The sequence below is a fragment of the Oncorhynchus clarkii genome, chromosome 28 (genome assembly GCF_045791955.1).
Source record: "Oncorhynchus clarkii lewisi isolate Uvic-CL-2024 chromosome 28, UVic_Ocla_1.0, whole genome shotgun sequence".
NCBI lineage: Eukaryota > Metazoa > Chordata > Actinopteri > Salmoniformes > Salmonidae > Oncorhynchus > Oncorhynchus clarkii.
The window spans coordinates 1,670,490-1,692,795 of NC_092174.1; the positions used below are offsets into that span (position 1 = coordinate 1,670,490).

Sequence of the window (22,306 nt, forward strand, 5' to 3'; positions counted from 1 at the left end):
AGTTGCTCTTATACGTTTTGTTCTATGAGATAATATTAATCAGCTAATGTCACTATGTGAATTTTGAACAATTTATGCAATTTTTAAAAGCACATAAAAGGCTTGATAATTCATAAGGGTTGTGTTAACTGACTGATATTATCTCATAGAACAAAACGTATAAAATATCTTAAACCTCTGTTAACCTCAGACCTTATTTTCGATGTTAATCCCAAAACCCTATTCTTTCCACATACATTTTCCCCATAGCAATGGCTGAACGAACGAGACGTAACTCAATTTCCGTTTTTTAGGACTACAAAAAAAGTCAAACACTTATGAGGATGGTCTGTAATGGGGGCATAGTGTGGATTTAAGAAGAACGCGGCAAAGACACGACAGCTAGCGAGATGCCAATGAGAAGAAAGAAGGGCTTGTCTAGGAATTAACCTTGTCATGGACCGCCCACTTATCAGGGAACGCCCCTGGACCCTTGCTGCATTCGGACTACAATTGAAGGGGGCTGACCGCGGGCCAATTGAAAGGAATTCCCTGACTGTGCATACCGAGCGCACCCGCTGACATCTTCCAAACAGTGTTGGTTTCTAGTAGCAACGCCTGCCAAACAGAAGAGAAGAAAGATGGTCCTGAGTAAGTACAAAGTTGGTTGGCTAATCCCGATAATTTAACCATTTTGTCACCAATGCACAAAATAAATATGGCTAGCGAGTCGTTATTAGACAAAATGGAATGACATTATGGTGCTGTCTTATTTGGTATTCTTCAACTAGCTAAGTTAGCTACTTAACTTGTTCACTTCAGTGATACAAGCAACCGAATAAGCTAGCTAGCTAGATAGGTAGCCTAGATAGCATCAACGTGTCACTTGTTGTTTCTACTTTGGTCTACTACAGTAACGTAGCTATACCATTTGCCTCACATCCTTTTTCCATAATCTACAGTCACAGAAGACATGGTACGACGTCGGGCAGAGCATAACAACTGCGAGATCCTTTCCTTAGAGGAGGTGTCTTTGCATCAACAAGATATTGAGAAAATAGAACACATTGATAAGTGGTGCAGGGACCTCAAAATTCTGTATCTTCAAAACAATCTCATTCCCAGAATAGGTGATTCTAATTTCTTTACCCTTCCTCTTTTTATAGAATTGCAATTAAATTAACTTGACATTGTTTCATTTAATTTGGGCCTAATCTAACTACCCTATATTTTATATTTGTATTTCGTTAACCATAAATGCAATTTAAATATTTAGAAATATGTATTAATTTGCTCTCCACAGAAAATGTATATAGATTGAAAAAGTTGGAGTATCTAAACCTTGCTTTGAACAACGTTGAACTGATCGAAAACCTGGAAGGTTAGTATTTTGTGCACATAGCCACTTCTACTATTTTACAACATTGTCCCATCTGTTTGTATTAATGTAGGCTAAGGAAATGACCAAAAGTCTGTTTTTAATAGTATTTCCCCTCAACCATAGTTTAAATTGACATAAAACAAATCCACCTGTGTTTTGACTAAAAATAGCAATTCCATTCTGGCTTTAGAGAATGAAATAGGCCAAATAGAGCTTTACTCATACTATTCTTGCCTTCTCAACCCGTTACAACAGGATGTGAGAGTCTCCAGAAGCTGGACCTGACAGTGAATTTTGTGGGCCGGTTGAGCAGTGTGGAGTCATTGAAGAACAACCTCCATCTCCGAGAGCTTTTCCTGGTGGGGAACCCCTGCACTGAGTTTGAGGGCTACAGGCAATACGTTGTGGCTTCACTGCCCCAACTGAAGGTATCAGGAGGGATATAAAACAGAAATGTCAAGTTTTAATGTCACTTTGCACAAGTACAGTGAAATTAAGATCATAAGTTCAAATCTCACTGATGCCGTGCCACAATAAAAAAATAGATGCTTGCATTATTAATGCCTAAGCAAATACATTTCCACGTGTCCTATCTATGCTTGGAGTTCAAAACAATTAACCCAAACTAAGCTAGCAGTGTTATTAAAACAAGTTCTCAGTACTTTATTTAATTACCTTCAAATAACCTATCATTTCCGTACTCAGAACGTTAATAAAAACTCTCAGGACAATTTTCCAGTAACCATCGTAAAATGTTCTCAGAACCTCCCAACAACCTAAAAAGTAACATTTCCAGAACAGGTGAAATGTTCACTTCCTTTCTCTTAAAAAAAACATTCAGTTTTACAAGTCAGGAAACTTATGGCTTCGTTCCCAGAACCAATTGGAAACCAACAACTTCCAAGGAAGCAAATGTGCTAACTGGGCTTCAAATATACACTGAGTACACTAAACATTAGGAACACCTTACTAAATTTGAGTTACCCCCCCCCCTTTTGCCCTCAGAATAGCCTCAATTCGTTGGGGTGTGGACTCTACAAGGTGTTGAAAGCATTACACAGGGATGCTGGCCCATGTTCACTCCAATGCTTCCCACAGTTGTCAAGTTGGCTGGATGGCCTTTGGGGGATGGACCATCCTTGATATACACGGGAAAATATTGAAGTGGAAGAACCCATGAGCGTTGCAGTTCTGGCACCTACTACCATACCCCGTTCAAAGGCACTTACATATTTTGTCTTGTCCATTCACCCTATGAATGACTCACATGCACAATCAATGTCTCAGTTGTCTCAAGGCTTAAAAATAATGTTTTAACCTGTCTCTTCCCCTTCATCTACACTGATTGAAGTGGATTTAGCAAGTGACGTCATAGTATCCCTGCACATTGTATATATGGTACTTGAACTGACCCAGTATATAGTATGCTTACTTACTTTATCCTGTTCATCATCTTCTTATTTTTACATCTTGTGTGTTTTTGTTCTACCTTTAACATTTTTGTTGTATTACAATGTTATTGATTACTGTGCTGTTGGGGTTAGCACTTGCAAGAAAGGCATTTCACTGTACTTGTGCATGTGACATTGAAACCTGGATTCATCTGGTAAGTCTGTCATGGAAAAAGCAGATGTCCTTAAAGTTGTAATTGTAAATGAGAACTTGTTCTCAACTTGCCTACCTGGTTAAATAAAGGTGAAATAAATGTTTTTATAAAACGTTTAGTACACTCGGTGTATGCCTTTAACAGATACTTTTATCCAAAGCGACTCACAGTAGTGTCCATGCATTTTCTTAAAAGATATGCGCAAAAACACACACACACAATCGCTAGTCTAGCATGTACTTGCTCTCCTGGAGATAGCCTAGCATGGTAGGGGAAATATTTTTTACATTTTTTGCAGTATCTGGATGGGAAAGAGATTGGCAGGTCGGAAAGGATCCGAGCCAGACAAGGCCTAGATGAGGTAAGGAGGCGGATTCGGCAGCAGGAGCAGGATTACCTGCAGAAGAGAGCGAGTGAGAAAGAGGAGGCCCAGAGAGAGGGAGGAGAAGTGCAGCGGGGGCCGAAAAGGGAAAGCCGCTCCTCTGTTAAAGCGAAGAATCCTGGCTTTGATGCTCGCTGGTACACTGACATCAACAACATCATGTATGTTCAAGCTTTCCACCTTGATTTTATTTTATGTAGAACAGCAAGGATAACTGGTGTATCTGTGGAGTAACCCTAACCTCATCTGAAGTTATTGAATTCAGTTGGCCCGATACTGTATTTCAGTTCGCTATCAATCACTCCGTTTAATGAAATGTTTTTAATAACTCTGAAGAGTTTTTTTTGTTTATTGATCTATAGCCCTGTGCATGAAGAAAACAAGGAGACCCAAGGGAGAGAGGAGAAAGAGAAGACAAGCTGCCTTTCTTCAGAAGACCAGGAGAGGGAGTTTTGGGAGAAACCTTGTGCCTATACTCCAGAGTCACGCCTGGAGGCTCACTGCCACCTTGACGAGAAGAAAAAGGCAAAAGAAAGGTAGGTAAACAGCCAACAATTCTAGGGAGAGCGAATGTTTTTGTAATGTTACTCGTAATGCTCCCCTACTGTTTGAGTGTACAGTTTTCGCTTAGAATGTTCCCCTATCTATATTATCAAAAACTTTAGAATGTTTTGCTGTTAAAGTTAGGAGACCATTCCCTTCATATCAAGCAGAACTTATCTAGAATGTGGTTACAATGTGGTTACAATGTACTCAGAATATACAACATTAATGTTCTAGATGCGTTTTATGGGTTTGTAGCATGTGTCCAGTTTTCTGAGGGTTAGGAGAATATTCCATCAACATCCCACCAAACATGTACAGAACATGGTTGACATATTCTCAGAATATAAGATATTCATGTTCTAGACACGTTTCATGAGAACGTAGGAAAATGTGTCTGTATCAGTTGTCAGGATGTCGACAGTCCCAAAGAGTCGTTCTCCCCCACAAAAAAATATTCATTTTACATCACACCTTGTTACTGTTGCTGAGCCAGTCAAGGCCCTGATTGGTGAACCACTGATAGCTTTTTGTCTGTTGGGAAGGTTTGGGATACTCTCACACACAGTGCTTTCAACACAGTGTTTTCAACTTAAATATTTTACACACTTTGATATACATGATTACATTGTGCATGTTCATTTATACACTAATTATTATTCAACATGGGTTACACAAAATTTGAGGGATTTCTGTACAGTTGTCTAATGTTGGTTGGGACACAGTAACCTGTTTTAATGATACTCCTGAATCACAATGATCAATACAAGTTTTTGTTGAGTGTACTTTTAACAGAGCTCAGATTTACTTCGAAGTGCTTTCCCCCTATTGCTTACAGCCTTACACCTATCAAGTTGTTTCAGATCTACACAAGTGCCTAGGGAGGAGGGTTTAGAGTTTGCTTCTGGATAGGGCCTAACTATAATTGCCCAATAAGCACATGCCCCAGAGCAGGGTTTCCCAAACTCGGTCCTCTGGACCCCAAGGAGTTTTAGTTTTTTTCGCTACGCAGCTGAGTCAAATAAAAACTAATCATCAAGCTTTGATCATTTGAAACAGCTATGTAGTGTTAGCAAAAACCAAATTGTGCACCCCTTGGGGTCCTGAGGGCTGGGATTGGGAAACGCTGCCCTAGAGATATCCCTTATTGGTACAGTGGCGAGAGCTTTTGTCATTGGTGATGTTGGCCTGCCTGGGTTCGAGACCCGCTAGGGGAGTCACCCTACTCTCACATTCTTCGCAATATATGTTACAGTTATGCCACGTTCACCTGCTAGTTGGAACTAGGAAACTCAGAAATGTTCGACTTGATAACTAGTTCTAGTTATACATGTGCCGCGTTCAACAAATTAACAAGTTGTACATTTCTGAGTTTCCCAGTTCTAACTATCATGTGAATGCAGCACCACAACACACCTATCTGATCGAATTAAAATGAGTTTATCATTGAAAGATGGGAATCTGTAGGATTTCTCTTGAGCATGAATTATGAACATATTTCCACTACGTAATAAATTCAAATTATTTATTAATCCTAAAGGCTATAGCTGAGCATCTCAAAGAGAACTCTCCATAGGGGGAATGCACTTTGAAGTAAATCTCAGCTTTATTAAAAGTACACTCAAGAAAATGTTTATTGATCATAGTGATTCAGGAGTATCATTAAAACAGGTTAACATGCCCCACCAACATTAGACAACAATACAGAAAGCCCTTAAATTTGCTGAAATACGTAACTAAGATCAATAATGAGTATATTAAGATAAACTGATACCTGCCAAGGATGTGGTGGCATAGCAGGAAGATCAGAGTACTGTGAACCAAGAGGTTGTGTGTTCAAATCCCAGGTGAGTAATAATTACTATATAAATTAACCTTCACAATTTAATCATATGTCAATTGAAAGTGCTGTTTTTGTGTGTCCCTAACTTTGCCAACAGACAAAGAGTTGTGAATGGATCAGTGGTTCACTAATCAGGGCCTTGATGGGCTCGGCAGCAGTGACAAGGTCTGATGTGTATTGATTTTACATTTTCTTTGTGGTCTTTGGGACCATCAGGCGACATCCTCACAACTGATAAACAGAAATGTTCCTGCAACGTCCCATGAAGCGTGTCTAGAACATTAATATCTTATATTCTGAGAACATGGCAACCATGTAATGTGAATGTTTGGCAGAACGTTGATGGAATATTCTCCTAAAGACCTAATGAGACTCTTAACGGAACATTCTCTGAAGTTGTGGGGACGTTTGTTGATAGCTGGGTACACTCATCTACAAATAATCCAATATGTTATAGGCCGCCGCTTTCTATGGCTCTGTCTCTCTGTCCGTCCGTCTATCATATACAGTGCATTCGGAAAGTATTCAGACCCCTTGACTTTTTCCATATTTTGTTACGTTAGTCTTATTCTAAAATGGATTACATTTGTTTTCATTTAAAAAAAATCTAAATACACACAATACCCAATAATGACAAAGCAAATCCAGGTTTTTAGAAATGTCTGCAAAATTATTTAAAAACCATACAAAACTGAAATATTACATTTACCTAATTATTCAGACACTTTACTCAGTACTTTGTTGAAGCACCTTTGGCAGCGATTACAACCTCTAGTCTTCTTGGGTATGACACTACAAGCTTGCCACACCAGTATTTGAGAAGTTTGTCCCATTCTTCTCTGCAGATCCTCTCAAGCTCTGTCAGTTTGCATGTGTAGCGTCTCTGCACAGATATTTTCAGGTCTCTCCGGAGATGTTCGATCGATCGGGTTCAACTCCGGGCTCTGGCTGGGCCACTCAAGGACACTCAGAGACTTGTCCCGAAGCCAATCCTGCATTGTCTTGGCTGTGTGCTTAGGGTCATTGTCCTGTTGGAAGGTGGACTTTCACCCCAGTCTGAGGTCCTGGAGCAAGTTTTCATCAAGGATCTCTCTGTACTTTGCTCTGTTCATCTTTCCTTCAACCCTGACTAGTTTCCCAGTCCCTGCCGCTGAATAACATCCCAAAGCATGATGCTGTCACCAGCATGCTTCACTGTAGGGATGGTCCAAGGTTTTCTTTTTACGTGTCGCTTAGCATTCAGGCCAAAGAGTTAAATCTTTGGTTTTATCAGACCAGATAATCTTGTTTATCATGGTCTGAGAGTCCTTTAGGTGCTGTTTGGCAAACTCCAAGTGCGCAGTCATGTGCCTTTTACTGAGGAGTGGCTTCCGTCTGGCCACTCTACCGTAAAGGCCTAATTGGTGGAGTGCTGCAGAGATGGTTGTCCTTCTGGAAGGTTCTCCCATCTCCACAGAGGAACTCTGTCAGAGTGACCATCAGGTTCTTTGGTCACCTCCCTGACCAAGGCCCTTTTCCACCAATTGCTCAGTTTGGCCAGGCAGCCAGCTCTGGGAAGAGCCTTGGTGGTTCCAAACTTCTTCCATTTTAGAATGATGGTGGCCACTGTGTTCTCAGGGACCTTCAATGTTGCAGAAATGTTTTGGTCTCGGAGCTCAATTGACAATTCTTTGGACCTCATGGCTTGGTTTTTGTTCTGACATGTGGTGTCAACTGTGTGATCTTATGTAGACAGGTGTGTGGCTTTCCAAATCAAGAACAGTCAAATTGAATTAACCACAGGTGGACTCCAATCAAGTTGTAGAACCATCTCAAGGATGATCAGGATGCACCTGAGCTCAATTTGAGTCTCATAGCAAAGGGTCTGAATACTTACAGTGGGGAGAACAAGTATTTGATACACTGCCGATTTTGCAGGTTTTCCTACTTACAAAGCATGTAGAGGTCTGTAATTGTTATCATAGGTACACTTCAACTGTGAGCGACGGAATCTAAAACAAAAATCCAGAAAATCACATTGTATGATTTTTAAGTAATTAATTTGCATTTTATTGCATGACATACAGTGCCTTGCGAAAGTATTCGGCCCCCTTGAACTTTGCGACCTTTTGCCACATTTCAGGCTTCAAACATAAAGATATAAAACTGTATTTTTTTGTGAAGAATCAACAACAAGTGGGACACAATCATGAAGTGGAACGACATTTATTGGATATTTCAAACTTTTTTAACAAATCAAAAACTGAAAAATTGGGTGTGCAAAATTATTCAGCCCCCTTAAGTTAATACTTTGTAGCGCCACCTTTTGCTGCGATTACAGCTGTAAGTCGCTTGGGGTAAGTCTCTATCAGTTTTGCACATCGAGAGACTGAATTTTTTTCCCATTCCTCCTTGCAAAACAGCTCGAGCTCAGCGAGGTTGGATGGAGAGCATTTGTGAACAGCAGTTTTCAGTTCTTTCCACAGATTCTCAATTGGATTCAGGTCTGGACTTTGACTTGGCCATTCTAACACCTGGATATGTTTATTTTTGAACCATTCCATTGTAGATTTTGTTTTATGTTTTGGATCATTGTCTTGTTGGAAGACAAATCTCCGTCCCAGTCTCAGGTCTTTTGCAGACTCCATCAGGTTTTCTTCCAGAATGGTCCTGTATTTGGCTCCATCCATCTTCCCATCAATTTTAACCATCTTCCCTGTCCCTGCTGAAGAAAAGCAGGCCCAAACCATGATGCTGCCACCACCATGTTTGACAGTGGGGATGGTGTGTTCAGCTGTGTTGCTTTTACGCCAAACATAACGTTTTGCATTGTTGCCAAAAAGTTCAATTTTGGTTTCATCTGACCAGAGCACCTTCTTCCACATGTTTGGTGTGTCTCCCAGGTGGCTTGTGGCAAACTTTAAACAACACTTTTTATGGATATCTTTAAGAAATGGCTTTCTTCTTGCCACTCTTCCATAAAGGCCAGATTTGTGCAATATACGACTGATTGTTGTCCTATGGACAGAGTCTCCCACCTCAGCTGTAGATCTCTGCAGTTCATCCAGAGGGCCTCTTGGCTGCATCTCTGATCAGTCTTCTCCTTGTATGAGCTGAAAGTTTAGAGGGACGGCCAGGTCTTGGTAGATTTGCAGTGGTCTGATACTCCTTCCATTTCAATATTATCGCTTGCACAGTGCTCCTTGGGATGTTTAAAGTTTGGGAAATCTTTTTGTATCCAAATCCAGCTTTAAACTTCTTCACAACAGTATCTCGGACCTGCCTGGTGTGTTCCTTGTTCTTCATGATGCTCTCTGCACTTTTAACGGACCTCTGAGACTATCACAGTGCAGGTGCATTTATACGGAGACTTGATTACACACAGGTGGATTGTATTTATCATCATTAGTCATTTAGGTCAACATTGGATCATTCAGAGATCCTCACTGAACTTCTGGAGAGAGTTTGCTGCACTGAAAGTAAAGGGGCTGAATAATTTTGCACGGCCAATTTTTCAGTTTTTGATTTGTTAAAAAAGTTTGAAATACCCAATAAATGTCGTTCCACTTCATGATTGTGTCCCACTTGTTGTTGATTCTTCACAAAAAAATACAGTTTTATATATTTATGTTTGAAGCCTGAAATGTGGCAAAAGGTCGCAAAGTTCAAGGGGGCCGAATACTTTCTCAAGGCACTGTAAGTATTTGATACATCAGAAAAGCAGAACTTAATATTTGGTACAGAAACCTTTGTTTGCAATTACAGAGAGCATATACGTTTCCTGTAGTTCTTGACCAGGTTTGCACACACTGCTGCAGGGATTTTGGCCCACTCCTCCATACAGACCTTCTCCAGATCCTTCAGGTTTCGGGGCTGTCGCTGGGCAATACGGACTTTCAGCTCCCTCCAAAGATTTTCTATTGGGTTCAGGTCTGGAGACTGGCTAGGCCACTCCAGGACCTTGAGATGCTTCTTACGGAGTCACTCCTTAGTTGCCCTGGTTGTGTGTTTCGGGTCGTTGTCATTCTGGAGGACCCAGCCACAACCCATCTTCAATGCTCTTACTGAGGGAAGGAGGTTGTTGGCCAAGATCTCGCGATACATGGCCCCATCCATCCTCCCCTCAATACGGTGCAGTCGTCCTGTCCCCTTTGCAGAAAAGCATCCCCAAAGAATGATGTTTCCACCTCCATGCTTCATAGTTGGGATGGTGTTCTTGGGGTTGTACTCATCCTTCTTCTTCCTCCAAACACGGTGAGTGGAGTTTAGACCAAAAATATATATTTTTGTCACATCAGAACACATGACCTTCTCCCATTCCTCCTCTGGATCATCCAGATGGTCATTGGCAAACTTCAGACGGGCCTGGACATGCGCTGGCTTGAGCAGAGGGACCTTGCGTGTGCTGCAGGATTTTAATCCATGACGGCATAGTGTGTTACTAATGGTTTTCTTTGAGACTGTGGTCCCAGCTCTCTTCAGGTCATTGACCAGGTCCTGCCGTGTAGTTCTGGGCTGATCCCTCACCTTCCTCATGATCATTGATGCCCCACGAGGTGAGATCTTGCATGGAGCCCCAGACCGAGGGTTATTGACCGTCATCTTGAACTTCTTCCATTTTCTAATAATTGCGCCAACAGTTGTTGCCTTCTCACCAAGCTGCTTGCCTATTGTACTGTAGCCCATCCCAGCCTTGTGCAGGTCTACAATTTTATCCCTGATGTCCTTACACAGCTCTCTGGTCTTGGCCATTGTGGAGAGGTTGGAGTCTGTTTGATTGAGTGTGTGGACAGGTGTCTTTTATACAGGTAACGAGTTCAAACAGGTGCAGTTAATACAGGTAATGAGTGGAGAACAGGAGGGCTTCTTAAAGGAAAACTAACAGGTCTGTGAAAGCCGGAATTCTTACTGGTTGGTAGGTGATCAAATACTTATGTCATGCAGTAAAATGCTAATTAATTACTTAAAAATCATACAATGTGATTTTCTGGATTTTTGTTTTAGATTCCGTCTCTCACAGTTGAAGTGTACCTATGATAAAAAATTACAGACCTCTACATGCTTTGTAAGTAGGAAAACCTGCAAAATCGGCAGTGTATCAAATACTTGTTCTCCCCACTGTATGTAAATAAGGTATTTCTGTTTTTATTTTAATACATTTGCAAACATTTCTCAAAACCTGTTTTCGCTTTGTCATTTTGGGGTATTGTGTGTAGATGGATTAAAAAAATATTTTACAATAAGGCCATAACTTAACAAAATATGGAAAAGGGGAAGGGGTCTGAATAGGGGATGCACGATATATCGATGAACATATCGGACCCGATGTCTAGTTGTGCAAAACCGATGTCAAAGCTGACGTGCATACCTATATAACGTAGGTACATGAGGTAATGACGCCACGTAACATTTTGCGCTACACGTGCAACACAGCATTCTTAACCTAGCCCACAATGTCTGCTGTGTGGATCGAGCAGTCAACAAGTCCAGCAGTCATTTGATAGAGTAAGAACATTTCAGCGAGACCACTCAAAAGGGAAATCCATTAAAGCCAAGATAATGGAATTCATTACCCTTGACAATCAACTGTTCTCTGTCGTGGGTGATGTTGGCTTTCACCTACTGGTCGAGCACCGGTACACACTACCAAGTGCGCTATTTTTTTAGATGTTGCCCTACCGGAGTTACACAGTAATAGCGTCACTGCTGTTAGCTTCACGATATACATACTATTGAACGCCATTTGGGTCTTTACGTGTCAAAAAATATACAGTAGCACTGTCAAAGCTGTACAAAAAAGCAAACACCGGCCACGAACGATGTGTTTACAATACCGCGTTGGTAATAAAGCATAATTTGTTCAACCGCAACTTCTGGGGTAGCTAGCTTTAGCTTGGTACCTAGCTAGCACCAATACAACCAGTCTGAAAGCAATGTCCAGTAGAAACTGCAGTCATTTTCATTATTCTTAGCAAAGATTTAGGAATCCTTGTGAGTAAGTATTAGCTAGGTTGCCATTTGTTGTTCACCTACTGAAATTGAACTTCATGAAAATAAATAGCTAGCCAGCTACTTAACCCTGTTGCCCAAAGCTAACGTTATAAGCAGCCAGCTAGCGTCATCTGGCTAGCTCGACCGGACCGGGTTATGTGTTGTGAAGCGAGACACAATAAGGATTAGGCACAATAGTGGAATTTGCTGTTTGCCTTCAAAATAAAAGTATGTCATTGACAGTGATGCAAATTAATTCAAATAGTAGAATTAGGCCATACTTTTATTTTGAAGGCTAACCTCAAAGTCCACTATTGTGGCTAATCCTTATTGTGGCTAGCTTCACATAGATGGGTCTGACCACCATTATTCAAATAAGAACGGTCTTATAAATTAGGGTTATTTTAGATGATGACACCTAGCTATATAGTTAGATAGCCGTTCTAGGGCAGGCGTTCCACTAGCGGAACCCCTCGACAACATTCAGCTGAAATTCAAAAATATTTTTTTGAAATATGTAACTTTCACACATTAACAAGTCCAATACAACAAATGAAAGATACACTTTATGTTAATCTACCCATCATGTCCGATTTCAAAAATGCTTTACAGTGAAAGCACAACATATGATTGTTTTTCCAGACAAAGATAGGAGTCACAAAAAGCAGAAATATAGATAAAATTAATCACTAACCTTTGATGATCTTCATCAGATGACACTCATAGGACATCATGCTACACAATAAATGTATGTTTTGTCCGATAAAGTGTATATTTATATCCAAAAATCTCAGTTTACATTGGCGCGTTACGTGCAGTAATGTTATGATTCCAAAACATCCGGTGATTTTGCAGAAATACTCATAATACACATTGATAAAAGATACAAGTGTTATTCACAGAATTAAAGATAGACTTCTCCTTAATGCAACCGCTGTGTCAGATTTCAAAAAAACTTTACGGAAAAAGCATAATCTCAGAACGGCGCTCAGAGCCCAATCCAGCCAGAGAAATATCCGCCATGTTGGAGTCAACAGAAGTTAGAAAAAACACTATAAATATTCACTTACCTTTGATCTTCATCAGAAGGCACTCCCAGAAATCCCTGTTCGACAATAAATGACTGATTTGTTCCATAAAGTCCATAATTTATGTCCAAATAGCCACTTGTTGTTAGGGTGTTCAGCCCAGTAATCCATCTTCATGAGGCGCGAGCACTTCATCCAGACAGAAACTCGGAAAGTTCCGTTACAGGTCGTAGAAACAAGTCAAACGATGTATGGAATCAATCTTTAGGATGTTTTTAACATAAATCATCAATAAGGTTCCAACCGGAGAATTTCATTGTCTGAAGAAAAGCACTGGAACGAGAGCTAACTCTGTCGGGAGTGCGCGTCATGAGTCTGAGACACTCTGCCAGACCCATGACTCATTCAGCTCCCATTCCCCCCTCCTTTATAGCAGAAACCTGAAACAAGTTTCTATAGACAGTTGACATCTAGTGGAAGCAGTAGGAAGTGCAACTTGACTCCATAGACACGGTGTATTTGGTAGGCCAAGCTTTGAAAAACTACAGACCTCAGATATGCCACTTCCTGGTTGGATTTTTCTCAGGTTTTCGCCTGCCATATGAGTTCTGTTATACTCACAGACATCATTCAAACAGTTTTAGAAACTTCAGAGTGTTTTCTATCCAATAGGCATACATTAGCATCTGGGACAGAGTAGGAGGCAGTTCACTCTGGGCACGCTATTCATCCAAAAGTAAAAATGCTGCCCCCTATCCCAAAAAGGCTAGCTAACTATAGCTACTGAAACAGATTGTCATTTTGCTATGTTTTTGGGGAAGAACATTGTTTGTATCCAAACGGCTAGCTTTAAAACAAAAAAAAAAAGACCAGCGTTGTAGGTGCGCGAGACAACTTTACCAGCATCATAGCATAGATATCGATTAATCGTTGTGACATATGAAATACAAGTGATACTGTAATCAATTTCCAATGACTACGTAAAAAATGTATTAATTAACGCGTTAAATTATTATGTGACGTGCAGTCATATTCAGGTCCTGATTGGTCAACAAGCTTATTGGACACGTCAAAATAAGTTATTTGACACGCAAAGACAAAAGACCAAACGGCGTTCCATAGTATGAGAAATCCTGGTTGAGAATGAATCAACTGAACAAATGAAACCGCACAGCAAGTAAGTGAAACAAATAGGTTTTGTTTATGTTTTACTGGTAATGGGGACATATGTAAATGTCAACAAAATAGCTTTTTGGTCAGTGTGTGTGTGTGTAACCTTTATTTATCTTGGCAAGTCAGTTAAGAACAAATTCTTATTTACAATGACGGCCTACCCTGGCCAAATCCGGATGAGGCTGGGCCAATTGTGCGCCGCCCTATGGGACTCCCAATCACGACCGGATGTGATATAGCCTGGATTCGAACCAGGGACTGTAGTGATGCCTCTTGCACTGAGCCTTAGACCGCTGCATGTGTGTGTTACCTATTTAACTGTACTAGAATGCTTAAGGCCGCTAAAATTTTAAATATCTTTTTTTGGCAAGGAAAATATCGGGTATCGGCCAAAAATGTCATATCGGTGCAACACTAGTCTGAACACTTTCCTTATGCACTGTATCTATCTAATTTTTCTTACTCAATATCATGGATCATATATTGTTTGACCGCGAGTCGTCTGTTCCCTCTAACATTTTAAAACGTATGTTTTTCCCTTTTTGTTAGGTTCTGACAAACAGTAAAAAAAACTAACAGACAACTAGTCAAAGCTCAAACTAAGTTTATTCACCCAATGGGTCAAAAAGCTGAAAAGACAAAGACATGTTTCCACCAGCACAAGTATTTATACCCTCCTATTAGGCGGCGTGTCCTCCTTGCACATCTAGACAGCCAATACATATTTGTTGCTAGTCAGGAAGTTAAGTGGTGTGTGTAATAAAACTATTCCTTCTCACTTCATCTGACCTTGGCCCACATTCCTCACTAATCCACAGCTACCCAACCTTATCAGTGACCGCAACCAAGTGATTGACTTATCCTTCACTTAGTAACTTTCCAGACCCATCTCTTATCCAACCTCCATTGACAATGAACAGAAAACAAAATATGATTAACATGCTCAGTTGATTTGTATGTTTACACCTCAGACTTATGGCCTCTGATCTATAATCACACTATGCACACTCTTATTTCCCCCCTGTCGTCGTACAACTGATAGACATTTCGGCTGGAGCTTTTGACTTCCTCCCTTGCTTCCTCCGGGTTCCTAAGAGAGTGACAACACAAGACTTGAAAGCAAAAAGAAACACAAAACATACCAATTATTAATAATGCGAAAAGTTATGCATAATTATATATGCAAAGAAAAACAAAGTTTGATAGCATGAAAATCCCTACTCTCTCTTCACCTGACTCTATGCCTCCAGGATACTTTTCTACTGGACTCCACAAAAACTAAGGTCCTAAAAAGCCTCCTCATGCTTTCACCTAGTCTTCCCCCGTTCGACCACAGGTTACAAAAGGTGCTCTAATGCCGTATAATTTTCACTTCGCTCCCCATCTCCTTCCTCAATGGCCACCCGATATACATGTGCGGTGGCCTAAATCAACTTTACCTCATTTTGATGGTGGGTAGTGTATGGGGTTTTGGTGACAAAACGGATGGCACTTTGATAGATTGCATCCAGTTTGTTGAGTAGAGTGTTGGAGGCTATTTTATAGATGACATCACAGAAGTCGAGGATCGGTAGGATGGTCAGTTTTACAAAGGTATGTTTGGCAGCATGAGTGAAGGATGCTTTGTTGCGATATAGGAAGCCGATTCTAGATGTACATTTTGGATTGGAGATGCTTAATGTGAGTCTGGAAGGAGAGTTTACAGTCTAACCAGACACCTAGGTATTTGTAGTTGTCCACATATTCTAAGTCAGAGCCATCCAGAGTAGTGATGCTGGACGGGCGAGCAGGTGCGGGCAGTGATAGGTTGAATAGCATGCATTTAGTTTTACTTGCGTTTAAGAGCAGTTGGAGGCGACAGAAGGAGAGTTGTATGGCATTGAAGCTAGTCTGGAGGTTAGCTAAGAGGGTTTTAACCGTATTGATGCAGTCAGATGTAACTACTTTTGATATAGTCACCATATGTCATGGCTTCATTGCTCCAGACCACCACAAGGGGGAGTTAGAGCAGTCATTATACATTTGGGTCCCAAGGTATTTATACGACCAATCATATAGAGTGGTTCCAATGACGGATGTGATGCGAGCCACCCATCCCTGGTGACTTTCTTCAGCAAAGATGGCTAACAAAACATTACGGTGGAAGCAAATGTAAGTAATTATAACATCATAACGAGTCAAGCAAAAAAAATGTACAATTGAGAGGAATATGTTAGTTAGTGTAGACAATCGATTGTGCATATTTTTTGGTCATAAAGTTAATTTACGAGAATCGCTATTTAGCAGTCATATCCAATACCAGGTGTATAAAAAAATCCATTCTTTGAATGATGCTGTGTCTGCATACATTTATTACAATTATACACTTCAACAGTGTTTACCACTCTTGCTCCTGGGACATCAATGATTACACATTTTAAGTAAAGGCTGATTTGTAATTCATATATACAGAATAAAAAAACAGTACATCCTGCCAGCACGCCCACAAGCGAGCCACTCAGGTGGAAAATGACGCATGAAAGAGAGCGAGGAATGAGATGAGAGTAACAATCCAGGCTATTTGCTCTGAGACCGGCATAATAATGTAATGAAACAAGCAGGGAGCAGGTTTCGAACCCTCAACATTCTAACATTCTCAACACAGCTATTGACTGTGCCCAAATGTATTAATAGGGGTTTTGGCCGATTGTGGCTGAAAACACTATCATTTGGAATCTTTAACATGTGGAAAGGGGAAAAAGTATTATTAGTTTTTCACCAGAGTAGCAGGATGGGCTTTTAGCTGAACAATAGACTATTCAACCTTTACTACAGAATTGTCTAAAAGCCCCCCCCCCCCCCCCCCCAGCTTGCAGCAAATCATTTGTATCCATCTTTCCACATCTACCTACATATAGTTAATGTTCTGAAAAAAACAATACATATGTGTTTGTCATGGCTCCCGAGTGGTGCAGCAGTCTAAGGCACTGCATCTCTTTGCAAGAGGCATTACTACAGTCCCTGGTTCGAGTTCAGGCTGTATCAGATCCGATTGAGAGTGCCATAGGGCGGCACACAATTGGCCCAGCTTCTTCCGGGTTTGGCCAGGGTAGGCTGTCATTGTAAAAAATAATGAGTTCTTACCTGACTTGCTTAGTTAAATAAAGGTTAAATTTAAAAATCAACTGGCGGCAACCGCAGCGCAACAATAGAAGGTGTACAGTGGCTGGTGCTGAAAATATAGCTAACTTGTTATGCAAGTGTTGCACACGAACAGATGGAGAGAACCTACACCAGTCGAGCAATTCATTTCAACAATAATCTTCATTTTAATTTGACTTTACAAACAACAAGGGGGCTTACTTGGAGTCTATTTCTTCGGAGCCTAGACCTATATAAAATAACTTAACTGGCTGAGGTAGGCTATAAGTGTCATGTTCGTTGTAACGAGGAGACCAAAGCGCAGCGTGATAAGAATACATTCTTCTTTTAATAAACGAAGAACACTTAACAAAAAAAGTAACAAAACGAACGTGACGCTAATATACACGAATGCTGACAGACAATAACCCACAAAATACCCAAGGAATATGGCTACCTAAATATGGTCCCCAATCAGAGACAACGAAAAACAGCTGCCTCTGATTGGGAACCAATTCAGGCAAACAGACATATAAACACCTAGATATACAACAACCCCTAGACATGCAAAACCCCTAGACAATACAAAAACTACACAAACCACCCTCGTCACACCCTGACCTAACCAAAATAATAAAGAAAACAAAGATAAATAAGGTCAGGGCGTGACAAGAAGGCTTGACAACCTAATACAAGTATGATTGTTTTATTAGGCCTACTTACAATTGCAACTGGTTAAAAATGTAGCATCCTACATAAATCAATCATTTAAAGAAAAGAAGTCTGTACGTTCAAACTAAAATAACTAATAATGAAAAGCGCACATTTGTAAATCCCAAACTCTTAAAAGTAATTGGAAAGGTAGATACAAAATATGTGTGACATTGGTTACAATAAAGAATGTAAACTAGATGTAAACAAGATGCTGTGTCTTCACAACTGCAGCAGGTGTAGCCCATCATGCAAGTGTTTCCTATTAGCAGGACAATAGACTTTTTATAGCCCGGCTACTGTTGTGAAAATCCCTCAACTTGCATTGTATTCGATGCTTAAGTACTCTAAAGTGTTACAGTATTTCTACAACATCTTTATGCTTACGTTAATAAAATAATGAGAAAAACTGTATCACAATTCCATTGGGTCAGAAGTTTACATACACTAAGTTGACTGTGCCTTTAAACAGCTTGGAAAATTCCAGAAAATTATGTCATGGCTTTAGAAGCTTCTGATAGGCTAATTTACATAATTTGAGTCAATTGGAGGTGTACCTGTGGATGTATTTCAAGGTCTACCTTCAAAATCAGTGCCTCTTTGCCTGACATCATGAGAAAATCAAAAGAAATCAGCCAAGACCTCAGGTTCATCCTTGGAAGCAATTTCCAAACGCCTGAAGGTACCACGTTCATCTGTACAAACAATAGTACGCAAGTATAAACACCATGGGACCACGAAGCCGTAATACAGCTCAGGAAGGAGACGCGTTCTGTCTCCTAGAGATGAACGTACTTTGGTCTGAAAAGTGCAAATCAATCCCAGAACAACAGCAAAGGACCTTGTGAAGATGCTGGAGGAAACAGGTACAAAAGTATCTATATCCACAGTAAAATGAGTCCTATATCGACATAACCTGAAAGGCTGCTCAGCAAGAAAGAAGCCACTGCTCGGAAACCGCCACAAAAAAGCCAGACTACGGTTTGCAACTGCACATGGGGACAAAGATAGTACTTTTTGGAGAAATGTCCTCTGGTCTGATGAAACAAAAATAGAACTGTTTGGCCATAATGGCCATCGTTATGTTTGGAGGGAAAAGGGGTAGGCTTGTAAGCTGAAGAACACCATCCCAACCATGAAGCATGGGGGTGGCAGCATCATGTTGTGGGGGTGCTTTGCTGCAGGAGGTGCACTGGTGCACTTCACAAAACAGATGGCATCATGAGGTATGAAAAGTGTGTATATATTGAAGCAAGATATGAAGACATCAGTCAGGAAGTTAAAGCTTGGTCACAAATGGGTCTTCCAAATGGACCAAGACCCCAAGCATACTTTCAAAGTTGTGGCAAAATGGCTTAAGGACAACAAAGTCAAGGTATTGGAGTGGCCATCACAAAGCCCTGACCTTAAACCTATAGACAATTTGTGGGCAGAACTGAAAAAGTGTGTGCGAGCAAGGAGGTCTACAAACCTGACTGAGTTACACCAGCTCTGTCAGGAGGAATGGGCCAGAATTCACCCAACTTATTGTGGGAAGCTTGTGGAAGGCTACCCGAAACGTTTGACCCAAGTTAAACAATTTAAAGGCAATGCTACCAAATACTAATTGAGTGTATGTAAACTTCTGACCCACTGGGAATGTGATGAAAGAAATAAAAGCTGAAAGAAATAATTCTCTCTACAATCTATTCTGACATTTCACATTCTTAAGATTAAGCTGTGATTGTAACTGACCTAAGACAGGGAATTTTTACTAGGATTAAATGTCAGGAATTGTGGAAAAAATGAGTTTCAATGTATTTGGCTAAGGTGTATGTAAACTTCCAACTTCAACTGTATATTTATATATACACTGCTCAAAAAAATAAAGGGAACACTAAAATAACACATCCTAGATCTGAATGAATGAAATATTATTATTAAATACTTTTTTCTTCACATAGTTGAATGTGCTGACAACAAAATCACACAAAAAGTATCAATGGAAATCAAATTTATCAACCCATGGAGGTCTGGATTTGGAGTCACACTCAAAATTAAAGTGGAAAACCACACTACAGGCTGATCCAACTTTGATGTAATGTCCTTAAAACAATTCAAAATGAGGCTCAGTAGTGTGTGTGGCCTCCACGTGCCTGTATGACCTCCCTACAACGCCTGGGCATGCTCCTGATGAGGTGGCGGATGGTCTCCTGAGGGATCTCCTCCCAGACCTGGACTAAAGCATCCGCCAACTCCTGGACAGTCTGTCGTGCAACATGGCGTTGGTGGATGGAGCGAGACATGATGTCCCAGATGTGCTCAATTGGATTCAGGTCTGGGGAACGGGCGGGCCAGTCCATAGCATCAATGCCTTCCTCTTGCAGGAACTGCTGACACACTCCAGCCACTTGAGGTCTAGCATTGTCTTGCATTAGGAGGAACCCAGGGCCAGCCGCACCAGCATATGGTCTCACAAGGGGTCTGAGGAGCTCATCTCGGTACCTAATGGCAGTCAGGCTACCTCTGGCGAGCACATGGAGGTGTGGCCCCCTAAAAAAATGCCACCCCACACCATGACTGACCCACCGCCAAACCGGTCATGCTGGAGGATGTTGCAGGCAGCAGAACGTTCTTCACGGCGTCTCCAGACTGTCACGTCTGTCACATGTGCTCAGTGTGAACCTGCTTTCATCTATGAAGAGCACAGGGCGCCAGTGGCGAATTTGCCAATCTTGGTATTCTCTGGCAAATGAAAAACGTCCTGCACGGTGTTGGGCTGTAAGCACAACCCCCACCTTTGGACGTCAGGCCCTCATACCACCCTGATGGAGTCTTTTTCTGACCGTTTGAGCAGACACATGCACATTTGTGGCCTGCTGGAGGTCATTTTGCAGGGCTCTGGCAGTGTTCCTCCTGTTCCTCCTTGCACAAAGGCGGAGGTAGCGGTCCTGCTGCTGGGTTTGCCCTCCTACGGCCTCCTCCACGTCTCCTGATGTACTGGCCTGTCTCCTGGTAGCGCCTCCATGCTCTGGACACTACCCTGACAGACACAGCAAACCTTCTTGCCACACCTCGCATTGATGTGCCATCCTGGATGAGCTGCACTACCTGAGCCACTTGTGTGGGTTGTAGACTCCATCTCATGCTACCAATAGAGTGAAAGCACCGCCAGCATTCAAAAGTGACCAAAACATCAGCCAGGAAGCATAGGAACTGAGAAGTGGTCTGTGGTCCCCACCTGCAGAACCACTCCTTTATTGGGGGTGTCTTGCTAATTGCCTATAATTTCCACCTGTTGTCTATTCCATTTGCACAACAGCATGTGAAATGTATTGTCAATCAGTGTTGCTTCCTAAGTGGACAGTTTGATTTCACAGAAGTGGAATTGACTTGGAGTTACATTGTTTTGTTTAAGTGTTCCCTTTATTTTTTTGAGCAGTGTATGTGTGTGTGTGTGTATGTGGAATCTTCAAATGAGTGGATTAGGCTATTTCAGCCACACCTGTTTCTGATAGGTGTATAAAATCAATCACACATCCATGCAATCTCCTTAGACAAACATTGGCAGTAGAATGGCCTTACTGAAGAGCTCAGCTTTCAATGTGCCAGCTTTCCAACAATTCAGCTAGTCAAATTTCTGCCCTGCTCGAGCTGACCTAGTCAACTGTAAGTGATATTATTGTGAAGTGGAAACGTCAGCCATAAAGTGGTAGGCCACACAAGCTCACAGAACGGGACCGCCGAGTGCTGAAGCGTATAGCGAGTAAAAATCGTCTGTCCTCGGTTGCAACACTCACTACCGAGTTCTGAACTGCCTCTGGGAAGCAATAACTGTACAATAACTGTTCGTTGAGAACTTCATGAAATTAGTTTCCATGACCGAACAGCCTCACAAAAGCCTAAGATCACCATGCGCAATGCCAAGCGTCGGCTGGATTGGTGTAAAGCTCACCGCCATTGGACTCTGAAACTATGGAAACTCGTTCTCTGGAGTGACGAATCATGCTTCACCGTCTGGCAGTCCGACGGACAAATCTGGGTTAGGCGGATGCCAGGTGAACACTACCTGCGTGAATGCATAGTGCCAACTGTACATTTTGGTGGGAGAGGAATAATGGTCTTGGGCTGTTTTTCATGGTTTGGGCTAGGCCCCTTAGATCCAGTGAAGGGAAATCTTAATGCTGCAGCATACAGTGTCATTCCAAACTATTCTGTGCTTCCAACATTGTAGCAACAGTTTGGGGTTAGGCCCTTTCCTGTTTCACCCTGACAATGCCCCCATGCACAAAGTGAGGTCCATCAAGAAATGGATTGTTGAGATCGGTGTAGAATAACTTGATCTGCCTGCACAGAGCCCTTTGGGACGAATTGGAACGCCGACTGCGAGCAAGGCCTAATCGCCCAACATCCGTGCCCGACCTCACCACTGCTTTTGTGGCTGAATGGAAGCAAGTCCCCACAGCAATGTTCCAACATCTAGTGGAAAGCCTTCCCAGAAGAATGGAGGCTGTTATAGCTGCAAAGGGGGGAACCAACTCCATTAATGCCTATGATTTTGGAATGAGATGTTCGATGAGCAGGTGTGCAC

At 41.5% G+C, this 22,306-nt stretch overlaps 1 protein-coding gene across 1 annotated transcript in view; it reads left to right on the forward strand.

Annotated features, from left to right (window-relative positions):
• Window positions 1-575: 575 nt before the first annotated feature.
• Window positions 576-22,306, forward strand: part of LOC139387147 (dynein axonemal assembly factor 11) — an 82,764-nt gene continuing 61,033 nt past the window's right edge. Inside the window, exons 1-6 of the mRNA XM_071133181.1 lie at window positions 576-630; window positions 942-1,109; window positions 1,283-1,360; window positions 1,616-1,788; window positions 3,265-3,509; window positions 3,711-3,884. Of these exons, the coding sequence (XP_070989282.1) occupies window positions 621-630; window positions 942-1,109; window positions 1,283-1,360; window positions 1,616-1,788; window positions 3,265-3,509; window positions 3,711-3,884 (848 nt within the window). The 5' untranslated portion in view covers window positions 576-620. The remainder of the gene's footprint in view (window positions 631-941; window positions 1,110-1,282; window positions 1,361-1,615; window positions 1,789-3,264; window positions 3,510-3,710; window positions 3,885-22,306) is intronic.